Source organism: Eretmochelys imbricata, chromosome 1 (assembly GCF_965152235.1).
Source record: "Eretmochelys imbricata isolate rEreImb1 chromosome 1, rEreImb1.hap1, whole genome shotgun sequence".
Classification (NCBI taxonomy): Eukaryota; Metazoa; Chordata; order Testudines; family Cheloniidae; genus Eretmochelys; species Eretmochelys imbricata.
The window spans coordinates 352,099,362-352,120,498 of NC_135572.1; the positions used below are offsets into that span (position 1 = coordinate 352,099,362).

Below are 21,137 nucleotides of genomic sequence, written 5' to 3' on the forward strand. Positions count from 1 at the left end.
GGGCCTTGCCAAGTTCATCCCAACTCAACTCATGCAAAAACCCAAAGCCTGGAATGTTCCAAGCAGCATTTAACTAGCAACAGGTGGCAGGGGTTCTGCTACTGCAGGCTACGATACAACTCCAGGAGGAAAAGGGGAAGAGATACCAGAGTATGAACTGAGTCCAGAGCAGGCCGGCCTGCAGCTGTCTCTTCTGTGGCTTCAGGGCCTCCCACTGGGATACAGAGAGTCAGCCAGCAGCTGAAAGGATTTGAAAAACATCCGATATAGGGAGCTGTTTGCAATTGACATTCAGTATGCACAGAGATAGATAATTAGGCTTGGAAGGATTTGATTTTTATCATTAAATGTCAGTTAACGTTGCTTTCACTGTACACACAAAAACTGACAAAAATATATTTCCATCAATGATAATGGAAATTTACAGACAGGCAAAGTAAGAAAAATGCTACCTGAGAACTTTTCGTGTTTAAGGATATTTACTTGGTATATTTTGGCCTGTGATGTTGACAATCTGTGTTTTAACAATGATAAAACTCTAACTTTTTGAATCTCAATGTCTCCTGGCGTTAAATAATGATCATCCAATCTCCCCATTGTCTGACCTGCGCCCATCATTTCCCACCACTCTGAAAATTTAAATAGATAAAAAAATTAAATGCTTAAAATAAACATATATTGTCTGGCAAAATTATAAAAATGTAAGAAGCGAATGCTGCCAAGCCTTTGGATACCGTAACATGGACATATAAAATCCAAGATGATTAACCAGCTCCCTCCCACCCCCATGCACAAGTTGTGTTGAGATGAAGATGACACGTGCAGCCTTGCAGAGAAAGTATTCACCCATTTGTCCAGCGTTTTCTGATCCCCGGTTACCACTTACACTGGTAAAACCCAGTACCACATTTTGCATCCTCCAGACCGAGAAAATGTTCACCTAGCAGAGCTGTTCTTTTTCATCAAAGAATTAGAGGATAGCTTGGGGCGGGGGTGGACTGGGAGGAGGAGGAGGAGCTGGCTTGGGGATTTTCTCCAACCTTTCTCTGGAGTCCCAGTGGGCAGCATTAGGACTTTGTCAATATCCCATCTTTAGCCCAGGTGACAGAGGAAAGGCACAGAGGCAGGGAAACAAGAGATAAAGCAGTAGCATCCAGGCCAAGCCTTACCACAGGGCTTCTCAAGCTCTTCCCTACCAGGACCCCCCAAGGACCCCACTCCCACCTAGCCAGGATCTTTCTCCCATTTAGCAATATGGGAAGGGATGGGTGGTCCTGACACTTGTTTGCAAACCTTCCCTCCCCGCCCCCACTGCCCCAGAGGGCTGCGACCCACCGTCGTTTCCACTCGATTCATAGACATGCTGGATCGGAGACCGTAAAACCAATAATAGCAGCAGGTCTGGTGCCTCTGGCTCAGGGTAGATCTGAAAGGGAGTTATGGGACACTCCTCAAACACAAGCACCTCAATTAATTGCAGAGAGAACCCTGCAGAGAGCATTTAGGGGCTTTGCTATGCTTGATCTCTGTCAGACTCTACCACTCAAAGGGGAAGGATTTGGGGACAGAGGGATGCGCCACTCACATAGTTCCATTCCCAGAGATAGCTGTGAGCTTCACAAGAGATCACTATGTGTTGAGGTCACCTCATGTGCAGCCTGTGTCTGAATCTAGCCATTCTGAGTTCCAGCACCACTGAACATTGTCCTGTGAGAGAGGCTAGGGGGAACTGGGAAGAAAGCAAGTAACTAACCCGACACTCCCTCCAGCTTAGAGTCCATAGACAGGCAATAGGCCTTGTGCAGGCTGTTACAAATAGCATCAATGGCTGTTGAATAAATTCAGTGGAACAAAATAAAGGTGAAAAAACATCTACAGGGTATATTTGTGTGCATGGAACTGGCTGAGTTAAATTGTTGGCCAAGTCTCAAAGCATGGTCAGAGCAGGGTACTGGGTATTAAACTCATTGGGTCTAGTCTCAACTCTACAATCATCTCAATATGGGACCTTCTGCACGTCATTTAACAGCTCCATGCCTCAGTTTCCCCAACTATAAAATGGGTATAATAATTCATACCTGTTTTTGTAACATGCTTAGAGATTCACTAATGAAAGGTCTTATAGAAGTGCAAAGTGTTTGTGCATATGCACACCTGTGGACACGTGTGACCAGGATTGATAAATAGTGAATAAACTGAAAAGCCAAGGAATAAGTGGTATTAATTTTGCAGCTTCAAACTTATGATCTGCACTCTGCCTGCTAATCTAACTCCGTCGGGATAACTTCTAACATTCCAGCAGGTTCAACACAGCTGCCATTTAAAAGAAATGTACTTACAGTCTAAAAATATCCCAAACTCATGCCAAAAATAACTTTATACAACAACATAATGTATCCCATAGCTCTTTTGTAGCTATAATCTTTCCCCCCTCACATCCACACATACACCCTCTATAACACATATAGAAATATTCTAATCTTGATAAAGAGGGATTTCTATATATAGTATCAAGATGGGGTGAAATTCACCCCTGTGCAAAGGGCCAACCCAAAAATGGGCTTAAGTGGTGGATTTTATACAGGGGTGAATTTTGCCCATTTTTAGAGCACAGACCACGAGAGAACCTGAGGTATATATACCTATCTGTGCTGGTGATACAGGGCACCTATCCCCAGCCAGAAATGACAGATAGAGTCTCCTGAGAGGGCTTGAATATAGTTACAATCATATCCATTTGAGCTGCAATTGAAAATTCAGCAGCATTAATAGGTGGAATGGGCCTATGTTTAAAGCACAAGTCTAGGGGTCAGAACTTTGTGTGTCTCTTCCTGACTCTGCCATTCAATCCGTAGGTGACTTTGGGACAATCACTTAGCCTCTCTGTGCCTCAGGGCATGTCTACACTTACCACGGGAGCGCTCAATCTAGCGGGGGTCGATTTATCGCGTCTAATGAAGACGCGATAAATCGACCGCTGAGCGCTCTCCCGTCGACTCCAGTACTCCACCGGAGCGAGAAGTGTAGGCGGAGTCGACAGGGGAGTGCCAGCAGTCGACCTACTGCAGTGCAGACACCGCGGTAAGTAGCTCTAAGTATGTCGACTTCAGCTACACTATTTTCATAGCTGAAGTTGCGTAACTCAGACCAACTTAGCTTGCCCCCCACCCCTAGTGTAGACCAGGCCTCAGTTTCCACAGCTGTAAAACAAGGATACTACCATCTACCAGTATCCCGGCTTAATTCATTAGAGTCTGCTAAGTGCTCAGAGGTGTTGCATCGAAACTGCTATAGGAGGGCACAGTATTATCAAAACATACTATAGATTTGGGTCGAAGGGGATGTGATGGCTATTAAGACATGGACAATGGGGCTGAAGAAAGGCAGCAGAAGAGAAAACTCTGTGCTGGTAATTCTTGTTCAACCTGTCTAATACACATAATGGCACAGCGAACCCTAGAATTATGGCAGCGGCAAGAGGCCCCAGCTGAGATCCGGGCCCCATGGTGCGTGGCATAATGCATACACGTCTGTGCCCCAAACAGCTTACAGTTTAAACAGACAGCAGAGGGTGGGAGGAAGGGAGTGTTGTTCTCCCTGTTGTACAGATGGGGATCTGAGGTACAGGGGGGATTAGGTAACTTGCCCAAGGTCACACAGAGAGTCAGTGGCAGAGGGGGGAATCAATTTCAGATCTCCTGAGTCCGCAGCCTGGTGCTTTAACCACAAGAGCATCTTGCCTCTCACTTGGCCCTTCCAGTGATTGCACTAGATGGGCTAACATGAGGGGCTGCACCCAGATACTTGGCACCCACTTCTCCTATGAAAACAGAGAGCAGGGAGGGACATGCCTGTCCCAGAGGGAGTGTCAGTCACCCTGCCCTGAAGCCCTCATCTCCAAGCCTCTGCAGCTATAGCAGTTCCCATGGGATTTTGCGTCCTTTTGCCTGCCAGAGTGTGGTGCAAGATCCCTTTGCTCTCTCTCTCTGCCTGTCTTCTCGCTCCCATTCCCCAGGGGCGAGGCACAGGGTAAAGGTGGTCAGCTGTTCATTCCCCGGCTCTGCTATGGAAATAATGGCCTTTTTACACTGGGCAACCTCCACTTTGCCCCCTCTTCGACCCCAGGAAGAGTGTATTATGGGACGAGGAGGTGAGTCAGGCTAGTGCCACCTGCTAACGCTCAGCCTTCCTTTGCCCTCCTGGAAGGTTTAATCCCTTCACCTCTGGGGAGAACGGCCTCTGTTTTATTGATATATGCATAAAATAAAATGCAGGCCGTTCTGGCAAGGGAAAGATTAATTCCATTAAAGAAGGAGGAGGGATGCAATAGAGAGAGACTTCAGGAAGGGAGAGAGGCCGGGGGGCTGCTTGTTGGGGGGTGAGGAGACAAGGCACTTGATAAGATTTACTTACTGAGACAGACTGGCACGACCTGTGAAGCTTAGATCCTGATCCAGAGTCCAATGGGGTTCAGATCCAGGCTTTTGATTTGGCCCATGTGATGATGTGGGACTGTTCTCAATGTTTCCTCTGAATACTGTAGGGGTGCCTCAGTTTCCCCTATGCATTTCTGAAGTCTCTAGGTGGTGGGATAAGGGGGTGTAATTGTTGCAGAGCAAAGGGCCAGTGTACATAAATGGCCGACATTCTGTCTCCTGGCACCTGATGGCCTGGGCCCTTCCCCCGTGCCAGGTGATAGCTAAAGGGTTGGAGAACAAAGGAATCAGATGACCTCCTGGCCCGGGAATGGGACAAAGCCCAGTGGAGGAGGGGCTGGAGGGCGAGTCAGTTGGGGCTGGCTAGGGACGAGGAGTGAAGTGCAGACATGATAGTCTGGCTCACTGCCCCCCAAAATGGACCCAGCTGAGGGGTCCTGTTCTCTGTACCTACAAGCTCTGTTTTAGACCGTGTTCCTGTCATCTAATAAACCTCCTTTTTACTAGCTGGCTAAGAGTTACGTCTGACTGCGAAGTTGGGGTGCAGGACCCTCTGGCTTCCCCAGGACCCCGCCTGGGCGGACTCACTTTGGGAAGTGCACGGAGGGGCAGAGGATGCTGAATGATCCGAGGCTAGACCCGGAAGGGGAAAGCCGTATGAGCTTTTTGCCCTGAAGACAGTCTGCTCACAGAGAGGAGACTTCACCAGAGTCCTGACTGGCTTCCTAGGGAGCAGTTCCAGAGCATTGCCCGGGGACTCCGTGACAACCCGTTATAGAGCTAAGGAACCAGCCCTGGATCTGGACTTTCCCAAAGATCAGGAGTGTTCAGAGCTGGGAGTCTGGCTGAGTCCCATCTCTGGGTTTTCATCCCCTTACAGAATGGCTGCAGGTGGGTAGCTCAGAGGGCCGGCCAGCACTGCTGTGACTCAGACTCTGCTCCAGCAAAAATGGCCATGCCTCTTCCGGAACCTCTCCATGGAGACTGAACACACAGGACGTAACCGCATACACTTGTGGGAAGCTCCTGCTGGAGAGGACAAGGCAGGGCTTGGGGCAGGAGGAAAAGGCAGTTCTAAGCACATCGGCTTTGCTCGCTTAGGCGCGGTGGCGTCTCTAAACTCTCAATTCCCGGTGATCCAGCGCATCTCTGAACCCTGCCCAGAGCCATTTCATCATGGTTACAGAGAACACGGCTTCAGAGAGCTCCGTAACCTACCACGGTGGGATGTGGATCCGAGTAGGTCCCTATAACCTCACTTCTGCTTGCTGGTGATGCCTTAAAGCAGCAGTGAGAGCAGCTCAGGAGGTTGACCTGCAGCCAAACGGTTGGAAATCCAGCTGGAGCCGGTCTGAATTATTTGGAGCTCTGGGGGTAGCACAGTGCATGTGAGCACTGCATTTCAGCACCTTCCACTCTCAGCAGCTGGAGCCCAGAGAGGCGGAAGCGAAGCAGAACTGGACTTCACGAAGAAAAGTTCCATCCAGGTAACTGGAAGGGAACCTTCACTGAACTGTGCAAATAGCTGGCAGGGCCTTTCATTTTCACATGACGTCACTCTTCCCGGCTTCATTTTGGATCATTGACCAAAACAAGACAAACCCCCACAAAACAGGCTGTTTTTGAGTTAAATCCTGGCCTATCCAAACTCACTCCCATTTCTGCACCCCGCTTCATCCAGCCTAGAGTTGCCAACTTTGTAACATTTAAAAACCGGACACTCCAGCAGGAGTGCCGGAACCTTCCCTGCCTCTGCCCCACCTCTTCTCCTCAGGCCCCACCTCTGCCCCAAGGCCCTGCCCCCCATTCGCTCCTCTTCCCCCCACCCTCGTCGCTCGCTGCTTTTCCCCTTTCCCCCGCCACTCCCTTCTGCCTGGGTCGGAAGGGACTCGCCTGCAGAGCCAGGGCTGAGAGCTGCAGCCACCTGACGCAGGTAGGAGGCAACCCTGGCTGAATAGGGACTGGCGTGTGTGATGACCCGGTGCCTCCCCACCTCCTCTGCTCACAGTAACCAGACTTTGGGTGTCCGGTTAGTAGAACTGACCGGACACTGTCGGGTCCCTTTTTCGACCAGATTTTCTGGTCAAAAACCAGATACCTGGCCACCCTTCCTGCCCCACGTACCTGGGAAAGTTTCCCACCCAATACATGCTAATCTCCCCCCAACCACACCTATTCGAGGAAGCATTCCACTACTAATGCCCACAGCCCATCATATCTTGCACTGTGTGTTTTCACTTGTGCCTTTAGAATGCTGGGATTTGTCATTTGTTTGCACACCCACAGTGCTGCACACTGCGGGAACGATGGAAATGAGCAGTAGTTAGAATGACTCAGACTGGATGTCCCTTTACACTATACACACACTCCAGTGCAACCACAAGTTATTGGGCTCAAGACAGGAATCACTGACTGAAATTCTGTGGCCTGTGTTACACAGATCAGACTAAACCAGTGGTTTTCAAGCGGATTTCATTTGCAGACTCCTAAAAAATTTCAAATGGAGGTGCGGACCTTTTAGGAAATCTTAGACATAGTCTGCGGACCTCTAGGGGTCCGCGAACCACAGGCTGAAAACAAATGAACTAGACGATTACAATAGTCTCTAGAATCTATGGCCTGGCTTGCACACAATTTTTGCATTGATATAACTATACTGGTTACGGGTGTCATTTCTTTACCAAACTATTTATATCAATACAACCCCTAGTGTAGATGCAGTTCTGCCAGAATAAAGGTGTCTCATATCAGTATGAATTATTCGCATTCCCATGTGGGAATAGCCACACCATTATAGGCCCTTTTATACCAGTCTAACTGCACCCGCACTAGGGGAGTTGTTTCACTTTAATTATAGTAGTATAATTAAAACAGTACAACTTTTGCATGGAGGCAAACAAGGCCTTAGATTCAAGCTACAATGTTTGGGCTCGTTCTCGTCTGGGGTTTCAATCCACTCTGCTATACAGACCGGAACCAACTGCACAGTTCTGCTCCGGATGCAAGCTTCCCCAAACATTGGAACAGTGTGGATGTAGAAAGGGATTTGGACCCATTGTTACCAAGTCCCAGAACTCTCTGGAGAAAACCCCACTTTATCCAAACCTATCCACGGCACGTATTGAAAGGTGTCATAAAATCAATCAATGAAATGTGATGTCACAAATGTAATTGAATGATACATATGTTCACCAGGTTCCCTCACACTTGATATCCCCGTTGACCAATGTTGAATTATAATGGAACATACACAAATATATGAAACAGGCATAAATAACCCAAGCATGCATTTTTAATTATGGAATTCTGATAACTTTCCTACTTCTAACAAAATCAAAATGAATTAAATTCAAGTAGCTGTCAGTGGCATAAAAAGCATCTCATCATTTAAATGGCAACATGAAATGTATGCCTGAATTGCAGTATGACTGGGACAGTTTGTTGTAATAATGCCGATTAACATATCTATCCATTTAATAGTTTCCAGTGCAGAGGGAGATAGCAGCTCGGGTGATATCCAAATGGAAAACAGGGTCAGAAGAAAGAAAACAATAAAATGCATCATCAAGGAAGTAGCAAGACGAAATCAAGGGGGAAATTTCACACAAATGATCAGTAAATACCTCCTGACAGCAAGCTCTATTAGACAGTAAGACACCCCATGCTATGGGGTAGAAGCTCCATTGCTTGGGATATTCAGAAGAGACAGGATAGAGAACTAAAAAATACATGGTTGGGAACAGTCGGGCAGTAGCAGAGACAGTTGACTAGATGCAGACACCTCTTTCTTTAGGAGACACTAAGGAGGCGGAGTTCAGCTGGGATGCTGGAGTTAACGGTCCCCAGACTTAGCTGTCCAAGGGCAGATGGAAGGGAATTCTCAGTGTAGGGGTGCCCTTGGCTCTGGAGTTTGGATGGTTGACTTATAGGACATGGTGCAAGAGCCATCTTGGATACCATAGGGATGAGCACGCTGTGCCCTGGACTAGGTGTCCCCATCTTTCAGCACTCCCTGGAGACCTCTTGCAGCTCAGCCTAGTCCTCTGTCCTTTTAGCCCAGGCGCTCCGGGATGTATGCTCACTAGTACTTTGCCCAGTCTAGTTTTAACACTGCAAGCAATTAGGTGCCCACCCTGATTGTCTATCCATCCATATCAGATATTTCCCAGGGGCCCCATCACCATGTTACCTAGGAGCCACTTTCCTTGAGCCCCTTCCTATTCTACAGCCTACATGAGTGCACCATTGAGAAATCTGCCCCTGGCTATTGCCACAGCATTCACACCTTTGCTGGGTGAAATGCAGCAGCATTTTACATATTTGTAAATCAATGGCAAAATGGACAATGTTCCATTTTTTTTAAAAAATGAGCTTCTGGGGATTTCGTGAAGAATTCAAGGCAAAGGAAAAACAGTTGCTCCTGCCTCAGAGAATATGACCTTCCACCAGTTTCACTGAGTGAGAAATTTGTTTCCTCCATGCAGTTGTAACACACGGTACAAAAATAAAGAAGAAAGTCTGAAGTCGTCACAGACTCTATTCTCAATTGCACACAGACTGGATACAGCAGCCTAGGATGGAGTCATCAGGGATACCAATACATTCCCCATGGCAAGCTCATTATCTCCAGCATCAGCTCCCTCCTCAGAAACTGTCCCAGGGCCTGTAACTAGGATCCACATAAAGAATTTTCAAAGTGAAACTCTAGTCTATGCTGGAGAGACACTGTAGCTTTAACAGAGTAAGGGGGAGAGAGGAAGAGAATATGCTGCATAATATGAGAGCAATAAAATTAATGGCAAATAAATTTAGAATCAATTAAAGGAGACATTTAATCTCATAACACGTATGTTAATGGGTGGAACTTGCTGTTGCAGGAATGAGGGTCAGAGTGTCAAATACTGTTGGTGGGTTTTAATGAGGTCTGGATCATGGAACAATAACATTCACATAAACACATACTTCAGGGTGCAAACTGATCCCTGCAAGAGGGTCAGGAAGGAATTCTTCATAGATTTGTATATTCCAAGACCAGAAGGGACCGTTGTGATAATCTAGTCTGACCTCCTTTCTTCAACAGGCCAGAGAACATTCCCAGAATAATTCCTTTTGAATTAGAGAATAGCTTTTACAAAAAAAAATCCAATCTTGATTTTAAAATTGCCTCTGGTGGTGAATCAATCACCACCCTTGATAAATTGTTCCAATGGTTAATTACCCTCACGGTTAAAAATGTACACCTTATTTCCAGTATGAATTTGTCTCGCTTCAACTTCCAGCCGCTGGATCTTCTTGTACCTTTCTCTGCTAGACTGAAGAGCCCATCATCAAATATTTGTTCCCATGCAGGTACTTCTAAACTGTGATCAAGTCAGCCATTAACCTTCTCTTTGTTAACTTAAATATATTGAACTCTTTGAGTCTATCACTATGAGGCATATTTTCTAATCCTTTAATCATTTTCATGGCTCTTCTCTGAATCCTCTCCAATTTATCAATGTCTTTCTTCAATTGTGGGCACCGGTACTGGACATACTATTCCAGGAGCAATGACACCATTGCCAAATACACAGCTTCTTCCTTTACCATGTCCAGCATTACAATTAACTAAGTGTATAATCTTGTGGTTAAGGCACTGGACTGGGTCTCAGGAGACCTAGTTCAATTCCATGCTCTGCCACAACTTCCTGTGCGACCTTGGGCAAGTCACTTAATCTTTCTGTGCCTCTGTTCCCCATCTGTACAATGGGGATAATAGCACTAGCCTACTTCACAGGGGCATTGTCAGGATAAAGCTATTAAAGACTCAGGTGACCAGAAACTATAGTAATAGAGCTATGTAAGTGCCATTGATCGGCAGCATATACAGCATCTAGCTCAATGGGGCTCTGATCTTGACTGTGGCCTCTAAACATTACTGTAACAACAAATGGCCAAGATTTTCAAAAGATCAGCACTGGGCACTTTCTAAAAATCAGACCCCTTTGAAATGTTCCAGGTTGATCACCCAAAATCCCCAATCACCCATGAAAAACGTGGCTAACAATAAAAGGGAGTGGGGCTACGTGAGAAGGGGATCACTTTCCCTTGAAGATTGAAAGAGCAACCAGAGCAGTATGCTAGACTCGACAGACCAGTCATTGCCAGTCCCTAGGTTCCTAAGAGGAGGAGAACAGATTTTCACCAAAAGATTTCAAACAGAAGTGTTTCTCTTCCCCCTCCCCCTTTGCATTAGCTTCCCTGTCGTATGCAAATATTAAATTGTGGAATAAATTAGAGAGCGGTTTATTTATTTAAGTAGCGTGAACTCATCTCTCTTTTTAAAAAGAAATACATTTGCGAGGTTGGAGGAGAAAGAGACACTTCAGCTTTGTTAAATACCAAACAAAAAAAGCCACTTGAAAAAATCTGCAGAGGAATGAAACATTATCATGAGGTGTTTAAAATGCAGAGAGTAGATTTTAACTGTTCCCGAGAAGCACGACTGTTGGATAGAATGGGGGCCAAGAGGTTAAAACACAGCCATCATAACCTTTATTACTTCATTTTTGCGAAGCCATTAACCCACAGGAGGGACCACAGATGTGCCACAGCAACGGCAACTGGAGTGAAATTCAATACTCACATCAGAACCTAATTTATGATCAACCTGCCAGGAGGAGATGGGGGGGAGGGGGGAATTGGAGAGTGGCATTTCCGCATGGCAATATTGCAAGGAGACAGAAAGCAGCACGTGTGGGGTAAGAAGAGTGTGCATTAAAATGTGTTTTCCAACCCCCTACTCCCACCCCCACAACTGGAGCAGATGTGGATGGAGGCAGCGCTGCTGTTGGTAAAGGGCCTTCCCCCCTGGGTGATGTCGACTCCTAGGGGCAGGTGAACATCACACAGATCCCTGTTTAGTGCTACTGAAATATCAATAAAAATGATCTAGAGAACTCAGCTGGGATCAGGGCCTCAGCGTGCTAGGCGCTGTACAGACATATAGCGAAAGACAGTCCTGGCCCTGAAGAGCTTACAGTCTAAATAGACAGGGTGGGTGGGGAAATAGAGGCATAGAGAGGGGAAGGGATTTTCCCCACAGTTACAGAGCAAGACAGTGGTAGAGCAAGAAACAGAACCCAGGTCTCCTGAAGCCCAGTCTAGTGTCTCATCCATTATGTCAGGTTGGCTTTATTCCATCCCTGCCTGTGTCTCTTCTTCCACATTATCTCCCACATGCAGCACCTATCCAGCCCTGTTTGTCAGGCCACTCTGGGTGCCCCCCATGCCATAAGCATCATGTGACCATGTGGCATCTTCACAGCTTGAGGCAACATCACACACACACCCTGCCCCCGGGATGCTGTGTTACAACCAACCATCAAAATAAATTCACAGCCTTAACTGGTCTGCAGGCTAGAAGCCTGATCCAAACAAGGTGCTGAACACCTCCTGGGAGATGCTGAGCATTCTGCACTACGCCTGACTTCACGGGGAGCGAAGGGTGGCTCATCACCATAGGCTTGTAGGACGTAGGAGAGGGCCAATGCATATTGTGACTGTCCCAGCTTTTTAACTGGCTGCATTTTCACTGGCACCCTGGGTTGCTGCGGACGTTGTGACTTCCACAGAATCTATTTCTCTTTTAAATGCACCCTAAGAATTTTTCCTGATCTTTTAGCAGATTAAAGCACATTTGTAATGACAAAGGGAGTCAATCATTTACAGGTGTATGCATGCTATGCTGTTGACAGGTTTTCTTGCTTTCAGAGCCATGTAAGTTTCATGCTACTCAACGTCTCCCTAGGCAGGGCACTATTACTGAGGCTTCACATGCCGTAGGCCGAGGCTGGGTGGGTTATTTTCACTGGGTGATCTCACAGCAGTCACATTAAACTCCTTGATACTCAACTCAATAACAGTACACGCATAGTGTAAGGGATGCTTAAATTGACTCCAGTCAACTGGCTCCTGGTCCTATCACACATCCAGCCTCCACAGATTAGAAGAGCTGCCCAGACATCTCGCTTTCTCAACCACGTCAATGCAAACACGAGGATCCCATTGCACAATCACCTGCAGAACCTGCCAAAAACAAGATTATAATCCCACAACCCTCTTTGGAACCAGATCAGGACCCTTACACTCAAATTCGATGCTGAGGCTCAATGGAAAGCCACATGGAGCGTTTTGACACTCAAAACAAACAGCTCATCACTGACCCTGCCAAGGAACCACTGGGTTTTGATTTTTGTCAGAAAGTCTGGTGCAGACTAAATCGCATCAGGACATCTCCTGGGAGATGCGGACAAATCCTCTTTAAATGGAAAATGAGGCAAACACCTGCATGCAACTGTAGTCACCTGGCTCAAATGATGGAACACATCATAGCTGATTGTCCCCTTCGTTCTTTGGCTGGGGCCCTAAAGGACATTCGCTACCTCACTGCTGCAGCAACGTATTAGCTATCAAATCTAGATATAAATTTGTAATCGCTGCTACCTGCCCAAGCCATACAGAAGAAGAAGAAGAACTGGAGTAAACAGAGAGTCTGTAACAGATCAGGGAATTGAATCTAGGCCTCCTAAATCCTGGGCTGATGCCCTAACCACTGGGCCATCCAGCAAGCAGACTGAGGAGTCTGATAACCATGGGATTGAAAGCTTGTCTGCACAGTACAACTTTATTGAACACTAAGGAACTTTTTAGTGCATGCCAGCAGGGTCTACATGAGCCAGTTAGCAACACACTGATGCACTTTAGAATTCACATCCCTCTAGAATCATAGAAGATTAGAGTTGGAAGAGACCTCAGGAGGTCATCTAGTCCAATCCCCTGCTCAAAGCAGGACCAACACCAACTAAATCTAGTGGGCATTGCTACAGTGTGTAGACAAGCCCAGAAAGTCAAGATGAGAGGAAGACAAAGGAATATCCAGAGGTAACAAATGGGTGACAACTCCAAGGGAGGAGCCAGTGGACAACCTAACAATGAGGAGGGAGACCTGAAATGACAGAACATCCTTAGGAGACAAGGGCAAAGGAAGTTCAGGCAAGAAGGCAATGGACTGTCTGTCAGAAATAAAGGGGATGAGGGCAGCCTAGGCAGGTCCACAGGAAATGAGGACAAGGACATTTGAGGTGATGAGGTTGCACACTGTTCATAGGAGACAGGAGGCATGAAGAAAACCAAAAGCTACGGCACACAGAAGACAAGATAAAAGTCAAGGTGTAAGTTACCTTCAAGGAGACGTTAGGCCGTACCCTAACCCCAAAGTGAACATTTGGAGAAGTTCAATTCCTTTCCAACCCCCCTTTACTCTTCCATAATGCCCTCCCATTCTCCCCACCTGCCATTTTTCTTCCACCATGGGATGGAAGGCAGAAGAGCTGAGGGAAATGCAGGGAAAGGCTATCCTCCCAGCTCCACAGGGAGCAGGCAGCGCTGCGAGGCAAACAGACAGCAAGGTTTCCAGCACACTCCCATTGGCCGCGACGGAGTTGCACCTGCTTAGATCAAGGTTGAATTGAGTCCACAGCATTTGGATGGTTTGAAGAAGCACCCAACTAAACTAATCTTCCAGCTACTGTAATACATTCATACATAATACTTAGCATTTTGTAACCTTTCGGTCTCTAGGCATTTCTATATGGTTGGTTAGAATTATTAACCACCTCCCTTCGCGCCCCCGCCCCGCGCTTTTTAACTCATGGGGAAACTGAGTAACAGAAAAGTCTAATGACTTGCCCAGGGTCACACACTGAGTCAGTGGCAGAACCCAGAACCTGTTACTCCCATTCCAGTGCTTTCATTCCCCTCGTAAAATCAGAGATGGGCCAGAGCCAAAACCCTGGATCTGAACTTCATGGGAGTTCAAATAAGGATCCAAAGTTAGTAACTTGATACCGTCTCTGTTTAAAATGCAGCACTGAGTTTGGAAACAGGATAATGACAACAGTCAGTCCTGGAGGAGGAAAGGGGGAGGAAGCATAAAGAATGGATTCTGTCAGGAAACAAAAACAAACAAACAATAGCTGGGCTCCCTACAGACAATTAAGCAGCAGTTAATGAAATCACCTGCTACCAACAAGACTAACAAAACAGAAAATAGAAAATAAGTCACGTCAGTGCCTGCCAGTACATCCCTGGCACCAGGAAAGGGGCCTGATGGCTGATACAAGTTTAGTGCCAGTGATATCATCTTGCTTAGAGGGGCCCGCATGCCACAGAGCACGAAAGGGCAATGCTTCCATAACGATGTTTAAGAGGACGGTGTCTGGGATTTCCTTATCAGGGAAGAGAGCAGTACAGCAGCTTAACTGAGCTAGATCACAGGACAGGGACAGACACAGGTGGGGGAGGCTGAAAATCATGGACTTGGGGAAACAGTTCTCTCTTTTATGTTATTAATTAACAGTGCCATATGGCGGTGTAATGAGTTTGTGGTCGTTTATGGACTTCACAATTGTCGCTGCTGCACACCACTCTGATCGCTACAGCAACAGTAAGGATAGAACTCGGATCCTCCTATTCCACAGCCCCCCGACCCTGGCTTGAGCTGAAGGGGAATCTCTGTTAGCAGTGTAAGGCAAATGACAGTCACATGAACAGTGGTGATTCCATCTAGCCGAGGGAGGTGGTGCACACGAACAGATTAGCCACTGTGTGGCAAAGTTAAAAACAGAGAAAAATAATTTATAAAATGTAGCCTTTCACTGTTTGCCCTTTGCAGCTACTTTTTGCACATCATTCACAATATTGCCAACCCCAAACATTCAAGAATCATGAATTTGGCCTGAAAAAATTGGGCGTTTGGCTTAAAAATCATGAGATTTTTTAAAACAATTTTTGGCTTCCCTTCCGGTTTTTGAACCATTAGTTTTCAAGCTTTATTCCACAACCAGGGAGCCTAGAAACTTTGTTCCTCCCTTTCAAATGAAATCTGAGATTCTGACATAATCTTATGATTCCAGGAGCTGGGGCTTTAAGAAAAACACCAAATATCATGAGACTTTCAATAAAATCTGCATGATTCACCTTAGACAGAGAAACCAGAATGGTAAATTTTAACCTTCCCATCTTTTCACACACTGGCCCAATGCTGCTTCTATTCCACATGTCCATTCAACCCTGGGGAAAGTAATTTGTTTTTGAAGGACAAGAAAACTTCCATTGGTTTGTCTACAGGAGCATCACCCAGCATAACAAAGGCCAAGTGAACAGATTTTGCTGCTTCAGCCACTATATGACAATTTTACAAGGCTACCTTAAACACTATCCGCAAACTTACGTTAGACTGTAAACTCTTTCAGACAAGGATCGACTCGTACTTGATATTTCTACAGCATGCGGCACAATAGGCCCTGCACCTTGATCTGGGCACTACAGTACTATAACTGAGTCCTGGTCTATAAATAGTGTTTGTTCTTTTATAACTGTGTCTGTTACAGGATGTGATTTTTTTTTTTTACGACGACAGTTAAAAGCAGTACAATGCTCCTAGTCTGGACACAATTAAATCCCTATAAAGGTACCTTATACCAGTATAGCTTATTTCCCTTCACAGAAAAAACTGCTCATTCCTGAAACTTTCATATTAAAGAAATGGTTACACGATTTTTTTAAAACTGTATTATGGTCATTTATTTCACAAAAGGTACTCCCAGGTGAGACCTAGTCTGATGCATCCACACCATCTAAAATGCTAAAAGATGTTGAACGAGGAGTATTAATGCAGCAAGCCTGCAAGATTCTGCAGTGCTTCATAGATCATATGTTTAGACAGAGAGAAGCGTCCACACAATACCAAAAGCACCACACACAATAACCTCACACATCACTCTGATGTGGAGTCAATGTGAAGGGATGGAAACAGCTACACAAATGACTGGACACTCTTTTTATTTAGAATATCACCAGGTTCAGTCATCACTGGGAACCATGGTTTGATACCATCCACTTTTTTAAGTTCTCAGCCATTTACCGCAAGCTTCCTGCAATGACTGAGATTCTAACACTGACAGCACAGTTATGCAGTCTAAGGGGCAGAGAGGAATTGCATTAGCATGCATAACCTGTACTTATTGTTCAGGTTAGTTCTGACATCAATACATTCCCCACACACCCTAAGGAGATAAATCGATCACACATGAAATCCAAAAGAAAACTGACAGAAACATGGGGAGTGGGGAAATGATCAAAGTATCTGCAATGTGCAAAACCCCAGCCACCTCATCTGATACCACTCGTAATAACTAACCCCCTGATAACCCTGTTTTAATCATGTGTATAGCAAATGAGGCAAACACAGGGAGATTTGTGCACTGCCAGGTCACTGTGTTTAATTATATTTCATCAGAAAGATTTTGAAAAATTAACATGGTGAGATTTGTGCCAGCATCAGTGATAACCTTTTCCCTACAGCTGTACAATTTATTGTCAGCCATCAGTTCAAAGAAAGTTACTGGAAGTCCTGAAGCAGATTAATTCCAAAACATGTACATAGACCAGAGCAACAGGAGGTTGTGAAGCTCACAGGGTTATCATACTGACAGTATCTTGCATCTATAGCACTCTTAGGCACCAAAGATCCTTTGCAAATATAACAAAAGGGATCTATAATACAAACTATGTGGAAAATTTTCAAACGTGCTTAAGTCTCTTAGAAGCTTAAACCACATTTTCAAAAGTGACAGGCTCAGGTCCTCAAAAGGTATTTAGGTGCTTAATGCACAGTGGGAGTTAGGCACCTAAGTACCTTTGAGGATCCAGGCCTTAGGAACCATGGAACTTGGACTGCTTTTGAAAATTTTACCCTGTGTCTATACAATAGGCAGAGCTGGCGGCAATGTCATTAATTAAGGTTGCCTAACACTTGCCATTAATCACCCACCACTAAAATGCAGTTGTCACCTCTGGAGAGGAACACAGCTGCTATTTAACAGCGCATGGCATCACTATTTAATACACTGGTTAAATGCATGCAATTAAGAACCAGCCAAAAAGACTAGCTACCATAACAACCTGCTTCTTTTAGGTTTAGGCCAATTGATAGAGGCTTGATGTTTTGGAGCAGAAGGCCCCAGGGCTGATCCTGGACATTGACAACAGTTTCTGTATTAGAGCTGGTTGGAAAAACTTTTGATGAAGCCATGTTCTGTTGGAATATGCAGTTCTGTCAGAATCGAAGAGCTTCGTGAAATTGCGTTGATTGTGCCAGAATTTTGTTTCAGAAGAAAACCAAAGTTCCAATATTTACATTCTCAGCAATTTGGGGCTTTTTTTTTTTATTAGTGCTTTCGATTAATTGGTTTACTCAAAAAAAATAATTGTGCTTAAAAAAATTAATGATTAATCACAATTTTAATCATACTGTTAAACAATAGAATCCCAATTGAAATTTATTAAAAATATTTGGAAGTTTTCTACATTTTCAAATATATAGATTTCAGCTACAACACAGAATATAAACTGTACCATGCTCACTCTATATTACTTTTGATTACAAATATTTGCACTGTAAAAACAACAAAAGAAATAGTATTGTTCAATTCACCTCATACAAGTACTGTAGTGCAATCTCTTTGTTGTTGTAAGTGGGGAAATAGTCCCGCTATTGTGGGGAACTTTCCTGGCTTTTGCACTACCCCGGTGAAGTGGGCTAGCGAAAGGATCCGAGTCCTCGCTCCCACTTCCTTTACCCAGTGGCCTCCCTGCCCTGGAGGACTCCCCTTCCACTCTCCTGTCTGGCAGAGTCCTCGTAACCCCAACAAAACTGGGACCAGGATTCCTGGGGGGCTCGACCCCCAACCCTGCTGTGATCACCTAGGACAGGGGCTAGGGTGTCCCCACTCCAGGGTACTCTCTCTGCACTGGGCACTTCTCTGACCCACCGACCATTACATACAAGTTAAAGCAAATGCAAGTTATTTAATCAACAATTAATTTTAAAAAGAATAAGGAAAATGGGAAAGGCTAAAGGGAACACATCAACCCGCTCTGTGGCAGGGAACCTCACAAACAGTGTCTCTGGAATGTCAGGGCAGTTCGCAGTCTGTTCCTTGTAAGTCCCAAGCCTTCTTCTCAGGCCCTGGCTGTGCTGTAGGGATGCTGTAGGTTGGACACTTGCTCTGGTGGTGGCCACATGCTCTCAGGCTCTGAGTGGTAGGACCTTTCTTCCCAGTGTTGCTCCCGCCCTGTCAGGGTTACGATCCAAGCCTGGCCTGCAGAGCCTCTTGGCTGAGGTGTCTCCCTGTGCTGGGCCCGCTGCCCAGGGTCCCCCTCGCTCTCCCCAGCTGCCCACCGCACCCAGCTCCAGACTGCTCCAGCCCCAGCTCCACCACTCTTGTCTCAGCGCTGCTGCTCTGCCTCCAGCTCCCTGGGCTGCTTCTTTGGACCCTCTGGCTCTGGCTGCTACAGCTCTGCTCCCAAGACAGGTCTGCTCTGCAGGCTGCTTCTGTGACTCTGCTCCCAGCACTGACCTGCTACCTGGGCTGCTTTTCTGGCCCCTCTGGCTCTGGTTGCTGCAGCTCTGCTCCCAGGGCAAGTCTGCTCTCTCTGGGCTGTGCCTCTGGCTTTGGGCTGCAGCTCTGCTCCCAGGACAGGGTCTGCTCTCTCTGGGCTGCTTTTCTGGTCCCTCTGGATCTGGCACAGCTCTGCTCCCCAGCTCAGCTTGGGCCCCTGCTTTCTCCTTAGCTCGGCCCCGCTCTGTCTGACCCAGGCAAATCCAGCTCACATGGAAGACAGGACCTCCCTGGCCTCCTGACTCTCTGATTAGCCTGCCCGCCCTGTCATTCAGGCTGACCTGGAGCATTGGCCTCTCTCCATTGTTCCTGGGGACTATCAGTCTCAGAGTCCTGGTTTCCCATAGTAGTACTGGGAGCAAGCCAACCAAAACATACCCCACTGAATGTTAGTAAGGGGGCAACAGTCCCCTTACATTGTGAAAGTGCAACGAACAAATGTAGATTTTTTTTTATTACATAACTGCACTCAATAACAAAACAATTTAAAACTTTAGCGCCTACAAGTCCATTCAGTCCTACTTCTTGTTCTACCAATCGCTAAGAGAAACAAGTTTGTTTACATTTACAGGCAATAATGCTGCCCGCTTCTTGTTTACAATGTCACCTGAAAGTGAGAAAAGGCATTTGATGGCAGTTTTGTAGCCGGCTTTGCAAGGTATTTACATGCCAGATGTGCTAAACATTCATATGCCTTTTCATGCTTCGACCACCATTCCGGAGGACATGCTTCCATGTGGATGATGCTTGTTTAAAAAAATGCCTTAATTAAATTTGTGACTGTATTCCTTGCGGGAGAATTGCATGTCTCCTGCTCTGTGTTTTACCCGCATACTGCCATATATTTTAGTGTTATGGTACTCTAGGACGATGACCCAGCACATGTTGTTTGATTTAAGAACTTTTCACTGCAGATTTGACAAAATACAAAGAAGGTTCCACTGTGAGATTTCTAAAGATAGCTACAGCACTCAACCCAAGGTTTAAGACCCTGAATTGCCTTCCAAAATCTGAGAGGGTTGAGGTGGGGAACATGCTTTTGGAAGTCTTAAAAGAGCAACACTCTGATGCGGAAACTACAGAACCCAACCCACCAAAAAAGAAAATTAATCTTCTGTTGGTGGCATCTGACTCATATGATGAAAATGGACATGCGTTGGTCCACATTGCTCTGGATCATTATCGAGCAGAATCTGTCATCAGCATGGACGCATGTCCTCTGGAATGGTGGTTGAAGCATGAAGGGACATAAAAATCTTTAGCACATCTGGCACGTAAATATCTTGCGATGCTGGCTACAACAATGCCACGCAAACTCCTGTTCTCACTTTCAGGTGACATTGTAAATAAGCAATGGGCAGCATTATCTTCTGCAAATGTAAACAAATTGTTTGTCTGAGCAATTGGCTGAACAAGAAGTAGGACTGAGTAGACTTGTAGGCTCTAAAGTTTTACACTGTTTTGTTTTTGAATGCAATTATTTTTGTACATAATTCTACATTTGTAAGTTCAACTTTTATGATAAAGAGATTATACTACAGTACTTGTATTAGGTGAATTGAAAAATACTATTTCTTTTGTTTTTTTACAGTGCAAATATTTGTAATAAAAATACATATAAAGTAAGTGCTGTACACTTTGTATTCTGTGTTGTAATTGAAATCAATATATTTGAAAATGTAGAAAACATCCAAAAATATTTAACTACATGGTATTCTATTGTTGTCTAACAGCGCGATTAATTTTTTTAAATCGCTTGACAGCCCTACTTCTTTTTTAATACACATAACTTTATGAATTACACCCATACAGTGAGTCAGTGTGAAGCAGTGGAAACAGCCACAAGAATGACAGAGCTCTTTTTGTTTTGAATCCCACCAGGTTCAATTATCACTGGGAATTGCGGTTTGTTACCATCCAATTTTTAAGTTCTCAGCCATTTTCAGTCTTTTTTTTTTAAAAAAAAAAAAATACACATGACTTTACGAATTACCCCCATGCAGCAGCATGGACTTTCAGCTACTAGTATATTATAATACAAAATAAAGTCAAAATCAAAATGAAATATTTCAAATGACCTGAAATAAATAAATAAATAAATATAAAAATAAAATTTTCCCTCCTGAAGAAATTTGAAATTTTCAGGTTTCACTCTTATTCAGGATAAAGCCAGAGTTCAAAAATTCAAAATCCATCA

The 21,137-nt window shown here is 45.3% G+C and overlaps 1 protein-coding gene across 6 annotated transcripts in view; it reads right to left on the bottom strand.

The window, feature by feature from the left end:
* Positions 1-21,137, bottom strand: part of PLXNA4 (plexin A4) — a 582,733-nt gene that overhangs the window by 509,265 nt on the left and 52,331 nt on the right. The window contains exon 3 of one of the 6 annotated variants that reach the window (XM_077807905.1): positions 17,067-17,086. The exons of 4 other annotated variants lie outside the window; for them this stretch is intronic. In XM_077807905.1, coding sequence (XP_077664031.1) covers positions 17,067-17,086 — 20 coding nt within the window. Of the gene's footprint in view, positions 1-2,962; positions 2,978-17,066; positions 17,087-21,137 lie in introns of all 6 variants that reach the window. One more of the 6 variants, XM_077807904.1, reaches the window with a different exon arrangement.